Below are 20005 nucleotides of genomic sequence, written 5' to 3'. Positions count from 1 at the left end.
ACATTTTAGTCTGGGACTAGGCTTAAGCCTTGTCTGTGAAACCGGGGGGTAAATGTTCACCATATTGCAGCTCAAATCACAACATTTAACAAAATAATACCTGAAAGTATTTGTTCATGAACTCATTTTGGTTTACAAAATGTGGAAAGTCAGCATTTTGTCTTTCATACAATGCCAATTAAAAGTGTATTAGTGCTAAACTAAAATTCTGCATTATTATATCCTAAAATGAATTAGTTTATTCATTTTTAGTAACTAACAATTTTCAAAAAAAAAAAAAAAATCTAATATAAAAATCACCCTTTTCGAAATAGAAAGTCACCCTGTACCATATAATAACCCAGCTAATTTTAGATGCTTCATTGTATAATGCCTTGTCTGTATTTACAGGAGCTGTTGTTTACCAAGAGCACCCTGGAATGGACGAACTGAGACCTGTAGAAGAGAGTCTTGCATCTGTCCCCAGTCCCAAGCAATCAGATGTTGATGACCACAGCTGTACATCTAAAATGTAGCCTCTGTTGGAACACAGTGGGAAGACCACATCTTCGAGGAGCATTGTTACATCAAGAGACAACACATTGTAACTTATGTAAACCAGTCAACGCAGTGCGATACATTCAAGCCTCCTACTCTGATGAATGTATATGACTCAAATCTGTACACCAGGCTCCCTCTCCACACATTTCATACCCTTGTAGCGGTTCTGCGTCCCCATGAAAATCTGGCTTACCAGACCGAAATTGAACAGCAAATCTTGCTCACACTAATGAAGCTGAAATTAAACCTACTGATAGAAGATCTAGCCATTTGATTCCGTATATCAGTGAGTAAAGTGAGCAAGATAATTTCTTTTTGGACTGACACCATGGCTGTAGACATTGTCATTGTAGCATTTTTCCAAAAGGAAAAATTGACTCTCTCCCTGAAGTCTTGATGTGTGTCATAGCTTGGTGTAGATGGTAGCCTTTCTCCCTCCCTTGTTGATGACGCACCATATACATCCTCAGCTTTGTGACGTCGAAATGTCATCTGGCTAATTTACCCCACCCCTAATTCTAACCCCTCCCCCACACCTAACCCTAAACCTACCAATACTATAATAATAATCTGGCGGGGGTCAGAATTGGGCACAACACCGGTGTTCTGACGATTTGTGCTACCCTGTCAGATTTTGCTACCTCCCATTAAAACAGATGGTAGCATAATTCGATAGCGAAAAGTGCTACCTATCAGATTTTGCTTCCAGCATGATATTAATAAGGTGTGAGGCTTTATTAACATGTACACCTACCCCAACCCTAAACCTACCCTTACAGTAGGATAAATACAGTGTTGGTAGCATAATCTGATAGGTAGCATTATTTGTCAGAACACGGCACTTCTTTTTTTCCACTTCAAGCACTGCACTTGTTTAGCCACACTAGAAGTGTTGCGCTATTTATAAATACCCACCTTCCACAACACAGCAGCAGCATGGCTACAAGACCTGCCGGGGCCAGCTACGCAGGAGCATCCAGCTGTTTCAACTACTCAGTTATTTTGTAACATAACCCACACGATGTGATTTGTTTTATTTATAGCCTGACTCAGCTCTACCTCCGTTTTCAGTAATATGAACGGCAGATGTTTATGGCAAAGAATTCGTCCAATTTTGTTACTGTGTAGATAACTGTATGCTTTGGTACTTTTATAATTTCTAAGTTCCTCGCCATCCACACCCTCAGACAAAACAAGGTAATTGAATATGTCAACATATGTGACTGGTGGCCATTGTTTCATATCATCAATCCAGGAGGTGGCGCTGGTCAACTTCGTAGGATGAGGAACAGAAAAAGTTACATTTACGGTCTTTGTCAAATAGTCTTGATCGTGCCACTTCTTTTTTTCCACTTCAAGCACTGCACTTGTTTAGCCACACTAGAAGTGTTGCGCTATTTATAAATACCCACCTTCCACAACACTGCAGCAGCATGGCTGCAAGACCTGCCGGGGCCAGCTACGCAGGAGCATCCAGCTGTTTCCACTACTCCGTTATTTTGTAACATAACCCACGCGATGTGATTTGGTTTATTTATAGCCTGACTCGGCTCTACCTCCGCTTTCAGTAATGTGAACTGCAGATGTTTATGGCAAAGAATTCGTCCAATTTTGTTACTGTGTAGATGACTGTATGCTTTGGTACTTTTATCATTTCTAAGTTCCTCGCCATCCACACCCTCAGACAAAACAAGGTAATTGAATATGTCAACATATGTGACTGGTGGCCATTGTTTCATATCATCAATCCAGGAGGTGGCGCTGGTCCACTTCGTAGGATGAGGAACAGACAAAGTTACATTGTTTACGGTCTTTGTTAAATAGTCTTGATCATGCTGCAACTAATGTTGCCAAACTTCGTAGGATGAGGAACAGAAAAAGTTACATTGTTTACGGTCTTTGTTAAATAGTCTTGATCATGCTGCCACCGCGAACTAATGTTGCCATTGCTTGTTGACATTATGGACATTAAAAGTAAGTAAAACAGATTACAACCGTCGTTTCAGAGCTGTCCAAATAACTCTGTAACGCCTAACTAAACGCATCAATCTGCAACCGGAAGTTCGAAGCATCCTCCATACGCGTACGCGCAAAGCATAATGGGTAATTTCGCATTCCATGAAAAAGGTCTATAGCATAAAGCTTCCCCTTTTTATTTCCAGCTCTCTCTGTTCTCAAAAACGGGTGTTTTGTTTATTTGTTTTTATCTTTAAATTTAGTGCACTTGTCATTCAGGATAATTTTGGTCACTGCTTCTCTGTGCCTGCGACCGCCTGACCAATAATGCTTTGTAGTATTATTCTAAGACTGTTTGCGTAAACAGTGACTTTGGATCTGTACTGTACCTCAGCTCTTCACTGGACGTGTTCTTAGCCCACTTCATATCTATAGTTCCTCTGGGATAATAGCTAATGAACAGCTGGAGTTTTTTTTTTTTTTTTTGCATGACCTTGGTTATTGAATAAGTCCCTGTACTGAAAAGTACTTATATAATTTTGGAATAAAACATGATGTACTTTTTAGGGAGTTACTGGTTTGGATAAATAAAACAATAACTTCACAAATCAAATCTTTTAATGGCTTGAACAGCAATTCAACCTCATTTTTTTGTTATTTTCCAATACTCTATATTGCATTAACTGACCTACTGTCTATTTTAGGGTGAAAAAGGGAGTAGAGGCCCTGCTGGTCCACCTGGATATCCAGGAGAGCTTGTATGTTTACCATTCAATCATTTCTCCACTTCAATTTTGTAAGTGGTCAGTCATTATGCTTTAATGCCATTTTTGTGTGTTTATCAAGGGAGCACCTGGCAGGGATGGGAAAGATGGAATTCCTGGAGGAATTGGTCTAAAGGTCTGTACTGATACAGCTCTTCTCTGTTTAATGGCTTCCTTGAACTGTGAACATGGACCATCGAGAATATTTGGCAAGCCCATTCTGAGGAGGCCAAACAGGATTCCAAGATGCAGTAGTTATTCCAATACTCTATATTGCATTAACAGACATACTGTCTATTTTAGGGAGAAAAAGGGAGTAGAGGCCTTGCTGGTCCACCTGGATATCCAGGAGAGCTTGTATGTTTACCATTCAATCATTTCTCCACTTCAATTTTGTAAGTGGTCAGTCATTATGCTTTAATGCCATTTTTGTGTGTTTATCAAGGGAGCACCTGGCAGGGATGGGAAAGATGGAATTCCTGGAGGAATTGGTCTAAAGGTCTGTACTGATACAGCTCTTCTCTGTTTAATGGCTTCCTTGAACTGTGAACATGGACCATTGAGAATATTTGCAAAGCCCATTCTGAGGAGGCCAAACAGGATTCCAAGATGCAGTATTATTTGACAGAATTGCATGAAAAAATATGCTAGTACAGAATCTCCTTATGGAAAGCCATAAAAAGGTTTGCACCATCGTTTCCTCTTTCATGCTGATCTACGCTGTCTTTTTCCAGGCTTACAGATGGCTTTTATTAAACCAAGCTGTTCGTCAACATCATGGTGGTTGCCTATATGATAAATCCTGGATTATTTGATTAGTTTCAGATCTTTAAACATGCACTACTCCCTTAAAGTTCATGTTTATTTCTTCAAGTAAGAGAAAAGCAATGAAGGCATCCTGGGCATCTTATCACTGATTCATTCCATGTTATAATAATCATTAATAATCATTATGTTGAAAAATGTGCCATGCTTAAATACTCCTTGCTTACACATGCTCTTGCTTATACATAGAGGATAAAAAAAAAAAAAAACATATGGCACTGCTTAAGATTTATTGCAGCTTAATCATAAGTCATGAGAAACCAAGAAACACACTGTTGCTGCCTTAATGTTATTGCCAGCAGATTCAGTGGCATGCCATTTTTGTTCAGCATCTTGTTTATTGTAAGTAAAAAGACGGATTTGAAGTGAAATGTTCTCAGTATTGTATGCATGCAGAATATGCTCAGTGTTATTTGCATGAACAATTCCAACAAGTTTCAAACACTCCCATCCCCCGTTAAAACAATGAGATGCGGTGCACATTTACTCTGACTATATGATCTTTGTCTCTTCAGGGAGATCCGGGACCGCCTGGAATTCCTGGAGTAGATGGAAGAGAGGGACATCCTGTGAGTACATCTTAAAACAGCTAAGATCATTGCCAGGTGTTTTAGTGGGTGGACCGCATTGAAGAGCAAGCTGTTGAATAATACCAGACCGCATTTAAGCAGAGAAACTCATGAGGAATACTCCCTTTTTACTTCATCCAATACAACGCTCCAGTTTGGCTGAATGAATTTACATGATTTGAAGTCTTATTGGTGGTTAAGTCTTTGCACCTGGACTGGGCAGAAGAAAATTTCAGTGTAACCTGGGAAAAAACTGTGAGTGACTCAGCAATTCAGTTCAGCAGACTAGCGCTGAACTCATCTTTAGAGAAGCGGGTCTAAGAGCCATAGATTTTTATAGCTCTATTGGGAGAATGTTTCAAGTATAATGAAAGCCAACTAACTAGAGCCATCTAGCTGGTTTTGGGACAAATAGCAAACAGGCCAAATATATACAATGCATTTTCTTTAATTTTAGATTATCTAGTTCAGTGGTTTTAAATCCTGGTCCTTGGGACCCACTGCGCTGCACATTTTGCATGTCTCCCTTATTTAACACACCTGATTCAGATCATCAGCTCATTAGGAGAGAGATCCATGAACTGCGCTGTGTGTCAGAAAAGAGAGACATACAAAATGTGCAGAGTGGTGGGTCCCCATTCCTTGAACTGTGAACATGGACCATTGAGAATATTTGCAAAGCCCATTCTGAGGAGGCCAAACAGGATTCCAAGATGCAGTATTATTTGACAGAATTGCATGAAAAAATATGCTAGTACAGAATCTCCTTATGGAAAGCCATAAAAAGGTTTGCACCATCGTTTCCTCTTTCATGCTGATCTACGCTGTCTTTTTCCAGGCTTACAGATGGCTTTTATTAAACCAAGCTGTTCGTCAACATCATGGTGGTTGCCTATATGATAAATCCTGGATTATTTGATTAGTTTCAGATCTTTAAACATGCACTACTCCCTTAAAGTTCATGTTTATTTCTTCAAGTAAGAGAAAAGCAATGAAGGCATCCTGGGCATCTTATCACTGATTCATTCCATGTTATAATAATCATTAATAATCATTATGTTGAAAAATGTGCCATGCTTAAATACTCCTTGCTTACACATGCTCTTGCTTATACATAGAGGATAAAAAAAAAAAAAAACATATGGCACTGCTTAAGATTTATTGCAGCTTAATCATAAGTCATGAGAAACCAAGAAACACACTGTTGCTGCCTTAATGTTATTGCCAGCAGATTCAGTGGCATGCCATTTTTGTTCAGCATCTTGTTTATTGTAGGTAAAAAGACGGATTTGAAGTGAAATGTTCTCAGTATTGTATGCATGCAGAATATGCTCAGTGTTATTTGCATGAACAATTCCAACAAGTTTCAAACACTCCCATCCCCCGTTAAAACAATGAGATGCGGTGCACATTTACTCTGACTATATGATCTTTGTCTCTTCAGGGAGATCCGGGACCGCCTGGAATTCCTGGAGTAGATGGAAGAGAGGGACATCCTGTGAGTACATCTTAAAACAGCTAAGATCATTGCCAGGTGTTTTAGTGGGTGGACCGCATTGAAGAGCAAGCTGTTGAATAATACCAGACCGCATTTAAGCAGAGAAACTCATGAGGAATACTCCCTTTTTACTTCATCCAATACAACGCTCCAGTTTGGCTGAATGAATTTACATGATTTGAAGTCTTATTGGTGGTTAAGTCTTTGCACCTGGACTGGGCAGAAGAAAATTTCAGTGTAACCTGGGAAAAAACTGTGAGTGACTCAGCAATTCAGTTCAGCAGACTAGCGCTGAACTCATCTTTAGAGAAGCGGGTCTAAGAGCCATAGATTTTTATAGCTCTATTGGGAGAATGTTTCAAGTATAATGAAAGCCAGCTAACTAGAGCCATCTAGCTGGTTTTGGGACAAATAGCAAACAGGCCAAATATATACAATGCATTTTCTTTAATTTTAGATTATCTAGTTCAGTGGTTTTAAATCCTGGTCCTTGGGACCCACCGCGCTGCACATTTTGCATGTCTCCCTTATTTAACACACCTGATTCAGATCATCAGCTCATTAGGAGAGAGATCCATGAACTGCGCTGTGTGTCAGAAAAGAGAGACATACAAAATGTGCAGAGTGGTGGGTCCCCATGACCAGGATTGAAAACCACTGATCTAGTTATTTGGCAGCATTTGTTTTAGGACAGAGATTTTACATTGAACATTTTACATTAATCATACAATACTAACAAAAATGTCCTTGAAACCAAATATCTACTTTATAGAATTATCCAATAGTCATCTGCAATATTTTATCTCATGCTAAAAGCCTTACATACAGTACAAAAGTGGCCAAAAGTAATGTCCGGAGAGGATATTTGCTTTTTAATACCCTACAAGTTTGATTAAACAATCAAAATTTGAGGAGTATGTTATATTGGAAAGAATAAAATGTTAAACTCGGTTAAGTTATTTAAACTGAAAGAAAAAAAAGGCAAAAAGGCAAACTACAGCTAGAATATCATGGAATATGTTTTTTTTTTCAGTTATTATTTCATTGGTTCTCCCTTGTTTTTGATTACAGCAGCTGCATTACTCAATAAGCTTTGCGTAATGTCCGGAGAGGATATTTGCTTTTTAATACCCTACAAGTTTGATTAAACAATCAAAATTTGAGGAGTATGTTATATTGGAAAGAATAAAATGTTAAACTCGGTTAAGTTGTTTAAACTGAAAGAAAAAAAAAGGCAAAAAGGCAAACTACAGCTAGAATATCATGGACTATGTTTTTTTTTTCAGTTATTATTTCATTGGTTCTCCCTTGTTTTTGATTACAGCAGCTGCATTACTCAATAAGCTTTGTCCATATGTTGTGTGTAATTTCTTGCAAAGTGTTCCTATAGATTTCTCACAAATCTGATATTCATTCATCAGCTTTAATTCAAGTTTCCTCAGCTTTGATTCAAGGTTTTCATTTGGATTAAGGAGCACTATTCCTTGGTGGCTTTGCTGTGTGTGTGGTGTGTTTGGGATCATTATTGTGTTAGATATTACACATTTGATCTCCAAACAGATCTTCCATAATCACCTTGAAGTGTGAGGTAAAGCTGGAGGTTCCTGAAAATTGCACGTTTCATCCAAGACTTTGGAAGGAATATTGAAGCAGTCATACATTGACATAACTTTCAACCTCCTGTCCAAACATTGACTAGTCTTCTTTGGACCAGTGCTTCTACATGGTACCTTGTCACAGTGCTCTGAAATAAACCTGCGCACAACGTGACCAGCAAACAAGCAATATCCTAAGTGTATTGACCAGATTTAGCCATTTTGGTAATATCCTGCTTGGCTGCATGAGGACAGCTCCTCCCCCCTGGCCATTTTCACTAAAACCCACATTATAATGTTGGTAGCACTTTATTTTACAGTACGTGTACTTCCCTGGCTGGTACATACATGGTAAATATCTTGTACCTACAGGCAAATGAGTGGAAACATAAGGTACTTACCTGAAGTGTATGGTAACAAATAAGAAACACGGCTGTATTTAACAGTCGTACATGCATGGTATTTAGTTTGTACATACAGACAAGTGTGGGTAATAATGGTCACTTAGAGGTAGTGCCTGTACATGGTAACTAATTAGATAATTTACTGTACTTACTAATGTATATACATGGTAAATATGTAGTACTTATGGTCAAGTGGGTACAAACAGGCACGTCCTAACAGTATCCGTATATGGTAACGAACAAGACACATAACTGTACATACTAATGATATGTACATGGTAAATGTGTAGCACCTACGGAAAAATGTGGTATTATGTGGTAACAAACAAGACATGGTAACAAAAGGTAACAAGGTAGGGCTGTGCAAAAAAATCGAGCCATAGTTCACTGACAAGCTACACAAAATCGCATAATTGGCAATGAATCGCCTGCGATTTTGAACGCGATTTTGCGTAGCTTGTCAGTGAACTACGGCGCTGTGTAGTAAATGCCGCTCCATCTGAAAGCACGTGCTGGAGATTTACTACTAATCACAGAAGCGGCTTTACTGATGAGACGCGCATGAAAATCGCATTCGATTTTTTGCACAGCCCTATAACAAGGTAACTGTCACGGTTGCCTTCTGGGACAAGACGAAGACGGGGATAAACTCAAAACGGCAGTCTTTAATAAACAATCCAAAGGGGTAACACAAGGCAGGGTGAGACTCACATGAAGCACAACATCGATGTATAATTCCAGACAAGGGAAACTCAGAAACACAGGGATTATAAACACATGAAACGCAATCAGGTAGAACAGGAACAGGTGAGGAGTAATCAAGGATAATTAATAGAACACACCTGAGACAAATAAACATAATCAGGACAGGAACTGGAAGGAAACCAAATAAGGGAAAACAAAACAAAAACACACCATAAACGTGAGAGTAACAAGGTAACAAAACTACACATTTACCATGTACGTACCATTAGTATGTACAGTAATATGTCTTATTTACTATGTATATACATTAGTAAGTAAAGTAAAGTATCTAATTAGTTACCATGTACGGGCACTACTTGTAAGTGACCGTTATTACCCACACTTGTCTGTATGTACAATCTAATTACCATGCATATATGACTGTTAAGTACAGCCGTGTTTCTTATTTGTTACCATGTACATACACCTCTGGTAAATACCTTGTGTTACCACTCATTTGCCTGTAGGTACAATATATTTACCATGTGTGTACCAGGGAAGTACATGTACTGTAAAATAAAGTGCTACCATAATGTCTAATAATATAGCTAACACCTCCCACAGTGACTGACTGAATTAAAGGTTGGGAATAATGAGTACAAGCTTTGTGTGTCAGCTTTCGCATCATCACAAATGAAACAATTGAAATGTGGAGCGTTTACATTTAGTTTTACACTCCAAGCACAAATGTGCAATATGTTTACAAAATTGAATACATTTTTAATACATTTGAATAAAGGGCTACGATGTCAGTTTTCCTAAAAAACACCTCTATAGCCATCACTTTTGGCCTCTATTGTACCTACAGTAGCTAGAGATTATTTCAGATTATTTTTATTGCTTTACTGGCATTACAGAAGTATAGAAATAAGGCTAGCACTTTATTTTACAGCCCTGTTCCGCATGTATGTACTATGTGCTTATACAATTAGAATAACTGGGTAATAACTAGGTACTAACCCTGAACCTACCCCTAAACCTAACATTAACCCATGTAGTTGCCATAAACTTCCAAGTACTTTCTTGGGGAAGTACACTATAAGTACACATACTGTAAAAAAAAAAGTGTAACCGAAATATGTTATCAAAGCATGCACTGTAAAAAAATTCATGTGAAATCTACAGGAATTTACTGTGTTTGTGCACAGGAAATTACTGGATACTAGTTCACAGTAGAATACCGTAATTTCAGTCAAAATTGCAGTAATGTAAGAAGTACTGTGAGTGTCACAGTAACCAGCAATGTCTTGTAGAAAATCACAGTAACTTCCAATGTATTGCAGTAAACACAACAAGCAATTATGTACTGTAGAAAATTACAGTAACCAACAATGTGCTGTAAAAAAATAATGGATATTATTTATATCCATCTTAGTTTGCCCAAGAGAGCGGGCGCGACTATTTGTTACTTGAATGTGTTTGGCTTCTGGTGTCTTTCGCTTCCAGTTATTTTACCTGTACAAAAACAGCCCATTATACTGCTTCATACAAACTTTTAATTATTATCATATTATTTTAACTTCAGTATCATAATCATAAATTCACCCCCCAGAACGTGATTTCACCGTACTGCCATACACTAGGGTTTTCTGATACCCAGCCACTGGGATAGAGAAGGAAAACATAGTAGCCTACAGTGCCAGCTGGGTTTCCAGCAAATTAATGCATTTAATTTGACCTCACTGTAATTCAATTACATTTTAGGTTTGAATAGAGAATACAGGAAGCAAAAAAAAAAAAAAAAGTTGCCCTTGCAAATTAGCGAGTTTTACTTTACAGTTACATGGTTGCTACTATAAATGAAAACAGCAAAAATATGGTTATTTCTTCTACAGTAAGTTACTTGTCACTAGCTGCCACTTAATTACTGTAGTTCTTTTCTACAGTAAGTTACTTGACACTTGCTGCCAGTTAATTACTGTGCTTTTTCTACAGTAAGTTTCTTACAGTGTAGACAAGGTGATGATGCCTCCCCTTGATTTTCAGACTGCAGTTCTGTGGGCTGGGTTTGCGTTTAACTAGTTTGGGAAATAAAATGAAGGCACTTTTTGCAACAAGTTTCATTGTTGTTTTACTGGTCCCTGCAGACCAAACATCTGCTTCCGCTTATCATGGAAAATCCACCAAGGTGGCTTTGTTGGATATGCTAAAATTGTAAAACATTGTTTATTTTGCTGTTCATTCATAAACCACTGGACCAACTGTTACTTTCATATTCAACCTCTCAGGAGGCTATTTAAATGATTACTACCATTAGTCTGTATAGAAAAAAAAATCATAAACACACAATGGCCCCATGAAGTATCTGAGCAATTGGTAACACTTATTGTTGGTTCATGATACTTTCTATTACCGAACTGAACCTTATTGGAAATTGTTACCAGACAATTAAACATTTATACACTTAAATTCAATTAATGTCATTGCTTTCGGTGACAAAATATCAAACATATAATATCAAACATATATAAATAAAAAAAATAACAATAAACAAATGACAACCCCCTATGCTATTTTTTTGTGTGTGTACTTACGAGACTTTTGACAGACGCAAAACACAAAAAACAAAAATGTATGTATGTACAGAAGTATATAAGAACTTTAGTAATTAGAGCTAAAATGTGGCAACTATAAAAATGTGTCATATGAAATTATGGGCTGGTGGTAGTGCTTGAGACGTTATTGGTTATTCAGTCTAATAAAATAAATAAATAAATAAATAAATAAAAATACTGAATTCTGACAGACTGCTGAGTTCCTGTATATTAATCTGGTCCTCTGCTTTCGCTTGAACTGATTTGCAGAAATTAAAAGTTGGACTGTGATAGGCAAGCACTTGCCATCAGGATTGCCGTTTGTGTATCAGTACCACCCATTTATGATAGGAACCACCTGTCGCTTCTGCTTAGTAAAGGATTAAAGGCTTTATTTTACATGACAGAAGACTAAAATAATGAGTAATTCCAAACACATTCAGTCATTTTACAGGAATAAACAAGAAAGTAAGAATCTCTTGCTTTCTGTCTGTTTGCATATGTGTGAGAGAAAGAAACAGAAAACATGCTCTCAGCTAAGCGACGGTGAGTCAAGCATGTGAAAGCATGAGATAATTCTGAAAATCTTTTGATATCAGTGGGAAGAGTGTGCTGTCAAGACAAAGAGGGAAACCACCCAAAATTACATTTAGAATGAATCTTTTCACGCCTTCGTAAATGAGCTCATGCATTCTTTCTTTTCAAACTTCAAGTCAGTATTCAAGTGCAGTGATTCCCAACCCGTTTCCTGGACCTCCACAACACTGCACATTTTTCATGTCTCCTTCATCTAATACACCCATTTCAGGTCTTGGAGTCTCTGCTAATGATCTGATGACCTGAATTGGGTGTGTATGATTATGAAGATGCAAAATGTGCACTGAAAATATATCTGTGCTTAACTGATTCTTAGTCACAAACTCAGTCACTGCTGACTAAACTCTAAAAATGTATTAGCCAATGGCTAATGTCAGACATTGTTTGGTCAAAATTTAGTGATTTACTCACAGATGTAGAGGGTTGAATGAGACTAGAGCTTTTCTTTGAACTTCTTGTACTAGGTTAATAAATTTTGATACTTGTTATTTAATGCAATTGAATTCATATATTTTTAACAGTGTCTTAAATGTCCAAATAAATTTTGGGGCCGCTCTACTGTATATGTTATATCTTCCCTCTGTGGATAATGTTCGAGGACCTGCTCAGAAAGTGCCTGCCAATAACAATTTACAGCATCAACATTTGCGGTACTGACATCTAAACATTGTACTTGGCAATAGTTGTCTAAAACATTTATGCATTGATTCTTCTTTTGCTTCAGTAAGACTATGTTCAGAGTCCACTGCCGAATCCTGGCAGATGAAATCAAGACCGCTGTTTCTCAGTTCCCTTTCAAGGGAACTCACACTGCGTCCTCTAGTGGTCACTATGGGGAATGACATCAATGTGTCTGAAGCACATCTAAACATGACAATAACATTGGCGGGCGACTGCCTATGACATCACCACTGGTGCGATCATAGTATAAAAGGGCACTGGAAGAGCATGTCATCTTCTTCGTCTTCAGGAGACCATTTGTTTGTGTACGTGCTAAGACCACGACTACTATGAAACACCCAGCCAAGCGTTTCGAGTTTTTTTACACCTGGGGACACACGACTGTGTTTGGGTGGGAAGCACGCGCGTTCTCGAGGGAGCTGAATGTGCTCGTGAGAATTTATCAGTAAAAAGCTGGATGGAGTGCGTTCTACTCACGAGGAAGCTGGATGTGCTCATTCTTTTATGTGTTCATGGGACTGACTGAAAGAGAAGGTAAGAAGCTTATTCTTCTTTCATTATCACCTGAGGGATAGTAGTCAGCATTTGCATGAGCACGTTCGGCTCTCGAGGGGGTTGAACATACTCATAACGATGCATTCATGTCAGATTCTGTTCTTGCATGATTTCGAGAATCTAGCCTTTGAATGGAGCATGTTCGGCTCTCTCAAGGGAGTTGAATGCATGCTGTGTGATGCGGTCACAGTGAGTAGCTCCGCTTATGCTTGAACCTCTCTTGAGGGATGAGAGTTGAGCACCTATCTCCCACGTCTCGCTGCTAGACATGATTGATCGTGGGGATTGTAGGCGGAGCATGGAAGTAATCTGATGGAGAGTGCTTTCCCTTTCAGAACTCCTCCTGTACTTTTTCTAATTCTTAGATACTGAATTGAGTAATGTGGAGCATACAATTCTGAGGTTTTAGATGCAGAGAGAGTAGGGGCATTAATTTTTGATAGTCTGTCCCCTCGAGCTCGGTCAGGCAGTGGTACCAAGTTTTTAGGCTCTCTGTGAGTCTCCTTGGCTAGCTGCCTTTACACAGGAGTGTCGTTAGGCTTCTGCTCACTATAGAGAGTTTTTCTGCTGAGGCCTCCACTTCTTAGAGCTCCACCTGTATAGCAGTTTCGAGTTGTTTAGGCTCTCTGTGATCCTCCTTGGGGAAACTTGAGCTTTGTCAACCTTGCAATCAGTTAAGTGTTGTTAGGCCTCCTCTCAGTCTGCGAGCCGTTCGGCCTCCACTTTCTTTGTTTAGCCCGTTCTGGCTTTCAATTGGCGCTTTTCCACTGCGTGGTACGTCTCGGCACTGCACAGCACGGCTCTGCTCAGCTCGCTTCGCTTTTCAACTGCGTGGTATTGCTTGGCTCGGTACGGCACAGCTCGCTTTCTTTTCCACTGCAGTTAGTACCGCTTCAAAGTGGGTGGGAATATAGACTAGTTGCGCCTCTACTGCCGTGACATCATTGTAAATGTGAGACGTAAGAAAATTATACGAAAATTAAAAAGGCGATACAAACATTCTACACTTTCTTTTCTTTTCATTTTTCATTTTCACTTTTTTTAAAGCAAGTCATTTAAGTCATGTGAACGATATTGTAGTGGCTGTTACTGCTAGCGGGTTTGGTCTCTCGTGTTGCAAATCCAATGACGCCTGGTAATGACGATTCTCTCTGACCAATCAGTGATCTGGAGTGTTAACACATCACATTTTAGTATTGGCATGTCTCGCTTGGAACCTCAACCGAGGTGGTACTATTTAATCAAGCCATACAGAGCCGTACTGAGCCGTACCATGCAGTGGAAAAGTGCCAGAAAGTGAGCCGTGCAGTGGAAAAGCACCAAAGCAAGCCGTACCATAGATTAGCTAGCCGTAGATTTGGTTCTTAGTGCTTGCTTTTTAGCTATTCTGGCATACATTCCCCTCAGCATGCCAGAGTGGGTATTTTGTTCCCCATTGCAACCGCTAGAGGATGCAGTGCGAATTTCCTTGAAAGGGAATGTCTCAGGTCACACATGTAACCATGGTTCCCTGAGACGGAATGAGACACAGTGTCCCCTCGCCATGCCTCTGGGATGCCTGCTTCATCTCCTTCAGATGAAAAAGTTGATGACGTGCTCTTCCAGTGTCCTTTTATACTATGGTTGCACCGGTGGTGACTTAAGAGGCTGTCGCCGGCCAATGTAATTGTCATGTTTAGACATGTTTCAGACACCGGTCACGCTGATGGCGTTCCCCATAACAACTGTTAGAGGAAGCAGTGTCTCGTTCCCTCTCAGGGAACTTTTATTTATCAACTTCAAGATTTTATGTTAACATTTTTTAGGTTCATGTTTTTACAATTGTTAAAATGGTAGAGAAAAGCCAACCCTGCTCCTAGAGGAATACCTTCTTTCAGACTTCAGCTCCAACATGCCTGTCGTTTTTTTTTTTTTTTAAGTAATCCTGAGCACCTTGACTCGCTTGTTTGGGTGGGTTTGAGTTGGGTTTGAGCTGAACTTTACAGGATGGTAGCCCTCCAGGAGCAATGATTGACTTCCTTTTTTAAATGGTCTTGTGGTGACAAAATAATTTTTATTGATTTTCTTCTTCTTCTTCTTCTTCTTATGCCACACAACAGGATGTGTCACTTTCCAGGTATTTCATGTCAACTACTATAACATTTGCAGAAATGGCCTTAACAACAGTAATTGTTCATGTCATAGCATTGCATATGGTCATTATGAGATATGAGAATTCTTTTTATTTGTGATTCAACACAGTAGAACACATTTCTTACAACAAGTAGCATAGTAAATATATTAATATATAACATAATACACAATTTTGCAAGCTTTGTGAACAATGCATTGCTAGGCCTGATTCAAATAAACTGTTGGTTGCTGACAAAGTCTGCTTGTCTACTGTCCTGAGTATTTTTTTAAAGACTCATTGCTGATTATTGTGTTTTGTGATACAAAAATAGAAAGCAGAGCTTAAACTCCTGGAAAACTCTGAAGTGGGGCAAATGTTGTTTTTGCATATGTAGCATTTGGACCAATCAGACACACATTTGTTCATTAGATTTAACAAATCAATTATTCATTAGATTAACAAATAACAGAGGTGGAAAGAGTACGAAAATATTCTACTCAAGTAAAAGTACCATTACATTAATAAAACAAATTAAATCAACACAGAAGCTGCATCTTGGCTGGCATTTAGATGTATTTGCACACTGTTTAATGCAGGACATGAATGGATTTAACCTGCAGTTACAAATGCAGAAATAATGTTAGTGATATATAAGACATAAAATGTTGAATACTCATTTGAAATTATATATATATAAAAAAATAAATAAATCACAAGATACTTTAAATGTGAAATTAAAACCGCCTATATGAATTAATGATATAAATATATACATTTTCTGCCCCTATATCTTCAATCTTTAGATCATTCTAAATGCATTTTAACAGACTAAATCACGCAGTGAAAGAACGCACTCTAAATGCACGCGCTCTAGTCTAACCTACTAGACTTCACGGCACTCTGTAGGAATGCTTTGTTTTGTTTTTGGCAAAATACTGATAATGTCAAATTGCACATCGTTAAAACAACAATTACGATATTCTCGCAAACGATATAGCCTATATCGCACACCCTGCACCCAGGGTCGGCGCCAGAGAGCACAAAGTAAGGGGGCAGGCACATGAAAAAAATTTTTTTTCTGAAAGTAATTTTCAGATGCAGCGGGGGAAAAAACGGGATAAACACAAACATGAAACTTGTAAATAAAATAATCTGATATATAGCCTATGTACAATTTAATAACATAGCCTAGTTTGATATATGAATTGGGTGTTCGTCAAAGATTGCATGCGGTCGGAGATTCCCGTGTTTACAGCTCCGTAAAATAACCTACTGGAAGCTCTGTAGTTTTGCTGTATAGGCCTATAGATAAAAATATTAAAATTACAAACACACAATAACATTTTAAGTTACTTCCATTTCTGAAAAAAAGAATGTAGGCCTAGTAATTGATGTTATAAATACACACGCCTGATATTTGTTTTAATTATCCATCGTACATAAAAAACAACAAAAAATATTTGCAATAAAGACAAAAAAGCCAGAAGTGAATGTAAACCAGATTTGGCCCAGACTATGTTGCTATCTGTGAAGCCAAGCATAAGAATAGCCTACTAATGTAAATTTGTTAACCCACAGTAACAAATTGGAACAGATTAATCGCATATTTTCGTTTGCTACATGCTTTTAAAAAGCATCTTTTTTTTGAGGAAAATAAAAAAAAGATACGTCTTCGTATAAGTTGCATTTTCAGAAATAATAACGGCAGGCCTAATAATGTTATAATGTACCAACATTATTTTAGTTCCCCCCACTTTACAACAAATCCTTTAAATTTAACCGTATAAGAACAGAATAAGAATTTTAAAATATATAATTCTAATGGATAAATATAATTGCAGTATATAATAAAATATGCTTAGCAATAAACATGCCAAAACAAATTAATTTATAAAGAAACGTAAGGTAAAGTTGGGCTTACCTCTCTCAGGCACAAATCCAAATGTGTCCATATTCGAGATGTAGCTGAAGCTAAACTATTAGCCTTATTAGGTAAAATAGGCTTTGTAGTTCACGCGCGTTCCAGTATCGACGGAAAAATATCATAATGAGCAAAAATATGGACGGCACGGTGAACGGCTGCGCTGTTTCCAATGAATGCAGTAGCTTAGTGTGCGCCTGAGGCGCCGGCGCGATCAAATAGCTGAAACATAAAATAGACTACTCCGTAATTTTTGGTCATACAGTAAAGGCATAATTCGAAAGTGCAAAGTGTTAGCAGTTTGAAAATTCAAGAATAATAGCAAAGTTAATAAGAATTCTTTCTAAATGCAGCACCGTTCTTATTTCGCTCTGCATAACCTGAACGAAAATATATATATTTTTTGCTAAGAACGAACCGAAATGAAAACATTTCGCTTTTAATCTGTGTATTTAACAGCCTGGGAGACCTTCCCAGGGCAGTACCTTGCCTCACCGACTAAAATCAGGGCGCCCACTACGGAGACGGCACCAGAGGTGAGGGGGCACAGTGACCGAGGTGGCCGGGCCAGGCCCCCTCAGGCCCCCCCGTGGCGCCGACGCTGCCTGCACCACTGTATTTTTGTGCAAAACCTTTTGCTAAACTGTCAAAGCTTCATTTTAACCACCAATGCAACAATGCAAGTATTTACCTTACCTCTAAGTTACATGCTTGCCAAGGGTTGATGTCAAGATTTTATAAGCTGCTAGTTTGGTCTCCCTTGGCGAACAAAGCTTACACTTCATAATAGAGCTTAAATATGGCCAGGGGTTCACTTCATTTCCTTCGAGTTCAACTTCAGCAGAATACGACGGGGTTTCGTTTTCAGCTGGGTCTGCCCCATAACGCCTGTCTTGTCCGTCTGCATCTTTCTTGTGATTTTAGCGCCAGTTTGTTCTCCTGACCATTATTTACTGCAGTAGTTTCCAGGGAGCGATTTTTTTTTACTCAAAAATTAATGTGTTTTAAAATGTAGCGAAGTACAATACTTCAAACAAAATATGCTTAAGTAAAAGTAAAATTACAGATTTTAAAAATTACTTTAAAAAGTAGAAGTACACAAAAAGCTACTCAATTACAGTAACGTGAGTAAATGTAATTCGTTACTTTCCACCTCTGACAAATAATCACAGACCCCTCACCCAATAAACATACTGGGTGCCAGCATGTCTGGGAACGACCCCAGGCCCTTGGTTACCATGGCAACCAGGACACCTCAGCCAGACCAGATAAACTTTACGACTTAATGGCATGTTGAGAGTTTTCCCTCTCACCATCTTTCAACCATAGGAAAAACATAATGCCCATAAAAATGGACTCTTCTCTAATTAATTCATAGGAAAACCTTTCTTTGAATGAACACACATATCCTTCAGATCATTGTGTATGTTGTTACTGTTCTTGTATATTGTCCTTTGTATTGTATACTGTTTTATGCATGCTTATGTAACTAGAGGCTGCAGTCTTTAGCCTCTTTGTTAGTGCATCCGCCTCCCAAGCCGGAGACACGGGTTCGAGACCCCCTCGGAACAAGAACGAGGTGTGGCAGTGAGGACCCGGGAGACAGGGGTTACATTGGTGCCGTGACCCGGATGGGAGTGAGGTTTAGGGGGGTGAGTGTAATGGAGGCCAGCGAGTAGGTGCTGTGCAGGTAAAAACCTCACTCCCCTGATCTCAAGGGACGCACTAGCGACTGACGCTAGAGGCTGCAGTCTTTAGCCTCCTTGTTAGTGCATCCGCCGCCCAAGCTGGAGACCCAGGTTTGAGACCCCCTCGGAACAAGAATGAGGTGTGGCAGTGAGGACCCGGGAAAGAGGGGTTACACTTATGATAGAACCACTTGTTCATGTAATCTTACCTATACCATGTTTAGTATCTATGAATTCGTCTTCTGATGATCTAAACGAGAGGGTATATTATATGTTGGTACATAGGCAATATATTAGTGTTCTAAGAATCTTTAGTAGTTTTTGCATCAACACCCAATCGAATTACATATGCAAAATACCATGTTCTGAGACAAAGAGTCGTAAACTTTCCCTCTTTCATAATCTGTCCCAAGACACCATTGGGTCTTTGAAATCCCAGAGGAGTGACCTCGATTAAAGATAAATGCCTCACATCAGTGACTTGCCTTCAGTCTGCAGTTCTGTTAGATTCTGAGAAGATGGGGATGCTGAGCTAGTCTTCTAAGGACACCAGTATCGTACATTTAACTAAACAAAACAGAGGTTTAGTATAAGCTATAGACCCCGTTATAAACGGTGATGATGGTTTATGGCCACGAAAATATCCTTTCTTAGAGTTGATATGAAATTACACTAAATGTTCACTGGACGAACAGATTAGTTGATGGCAATTTAATTCTGCTAGCAAGGAATTTAAAAACTTTGAAAATGATTAAAAAATTTATTTAAAATGAATTTAAGACAGTTAAAAATAGAAAATGATTATACATAAAATCCAGTGCAATCATTTCGGGTTGCATAAAATCCAGTGCAATACATAAAATCCAGTGCAATCAGTTCGGCCATCGCACAGTGCTCATTCAATAAATGCACAGCTAAACAGATGAGTTTTGAGTCTAGATTTAAATGTGACTAATGTTTTAGCACATCTGATCTCTTCTGGAAGCTGATTCCAACTGCGGGCGGCAAAATAGCTAAAAGC

At 38.6% G+C, this 20005-nt stretch overlaps 1 protein-coding gene across 1 annotated transcript in view; it reads left to right on the top strand.

Annotated features, from left to right (window-relative positions):
* Positions 1 to 20005, top strand: part of LOC107712323 (collagen alpha-1(XXI) chain-like) — a 118269-nt gene that overhangs the window by 47038 nt on the left and 51226 nt on the right. Inside the window, exons 14-19 of the mRNA XM_016517548.1 lie at positions 3201 to 3254; positions 3343 to 3396; positions 3564 to 3617; positions 3706 to 3759; positions 4601 to 4654; positions 6099 to 6152. Coding sequence (XP_016373034.1) covers positions 3201 to 3254; positions 3343 to 3396; positions 3564 to 3617; positions 3706 to 3759; positions 4601 to 4654; positions 6099 to 6152 — 324 coding nt within the window. The remainder of the gene's footprint in view (positions 1 to 3200; positions 3255 to 3342; positions 3397 to 3563; positions 3618 to 3705; positions 3760 to 4600; positions 4655 to 6098; positions 6153 to 20005) is intronic.

Source organism: Sinocyclocheilus rhinocerous, unplaced genomic scaffold (genome assembly GCF_001515625.1).
Source record: "Sinocyclocheilus rhinocerous isolate Xijiao unplaced genomic scaffold, SAMN03320098_v1.1 scaffold358, whole genome shotgun sequence".
NCBI lineage: Eukaryota > Metazoa > Chordata > Actinopteri > Cypriniformes > Cyprinidae > Sinocyclocheilus > Sinocyclocheilus rhinocerous.
Note: the sequence above shows the minus strand (reverse complement) of the source record. Positions and strands in the feature narration are given on the sequence as shown.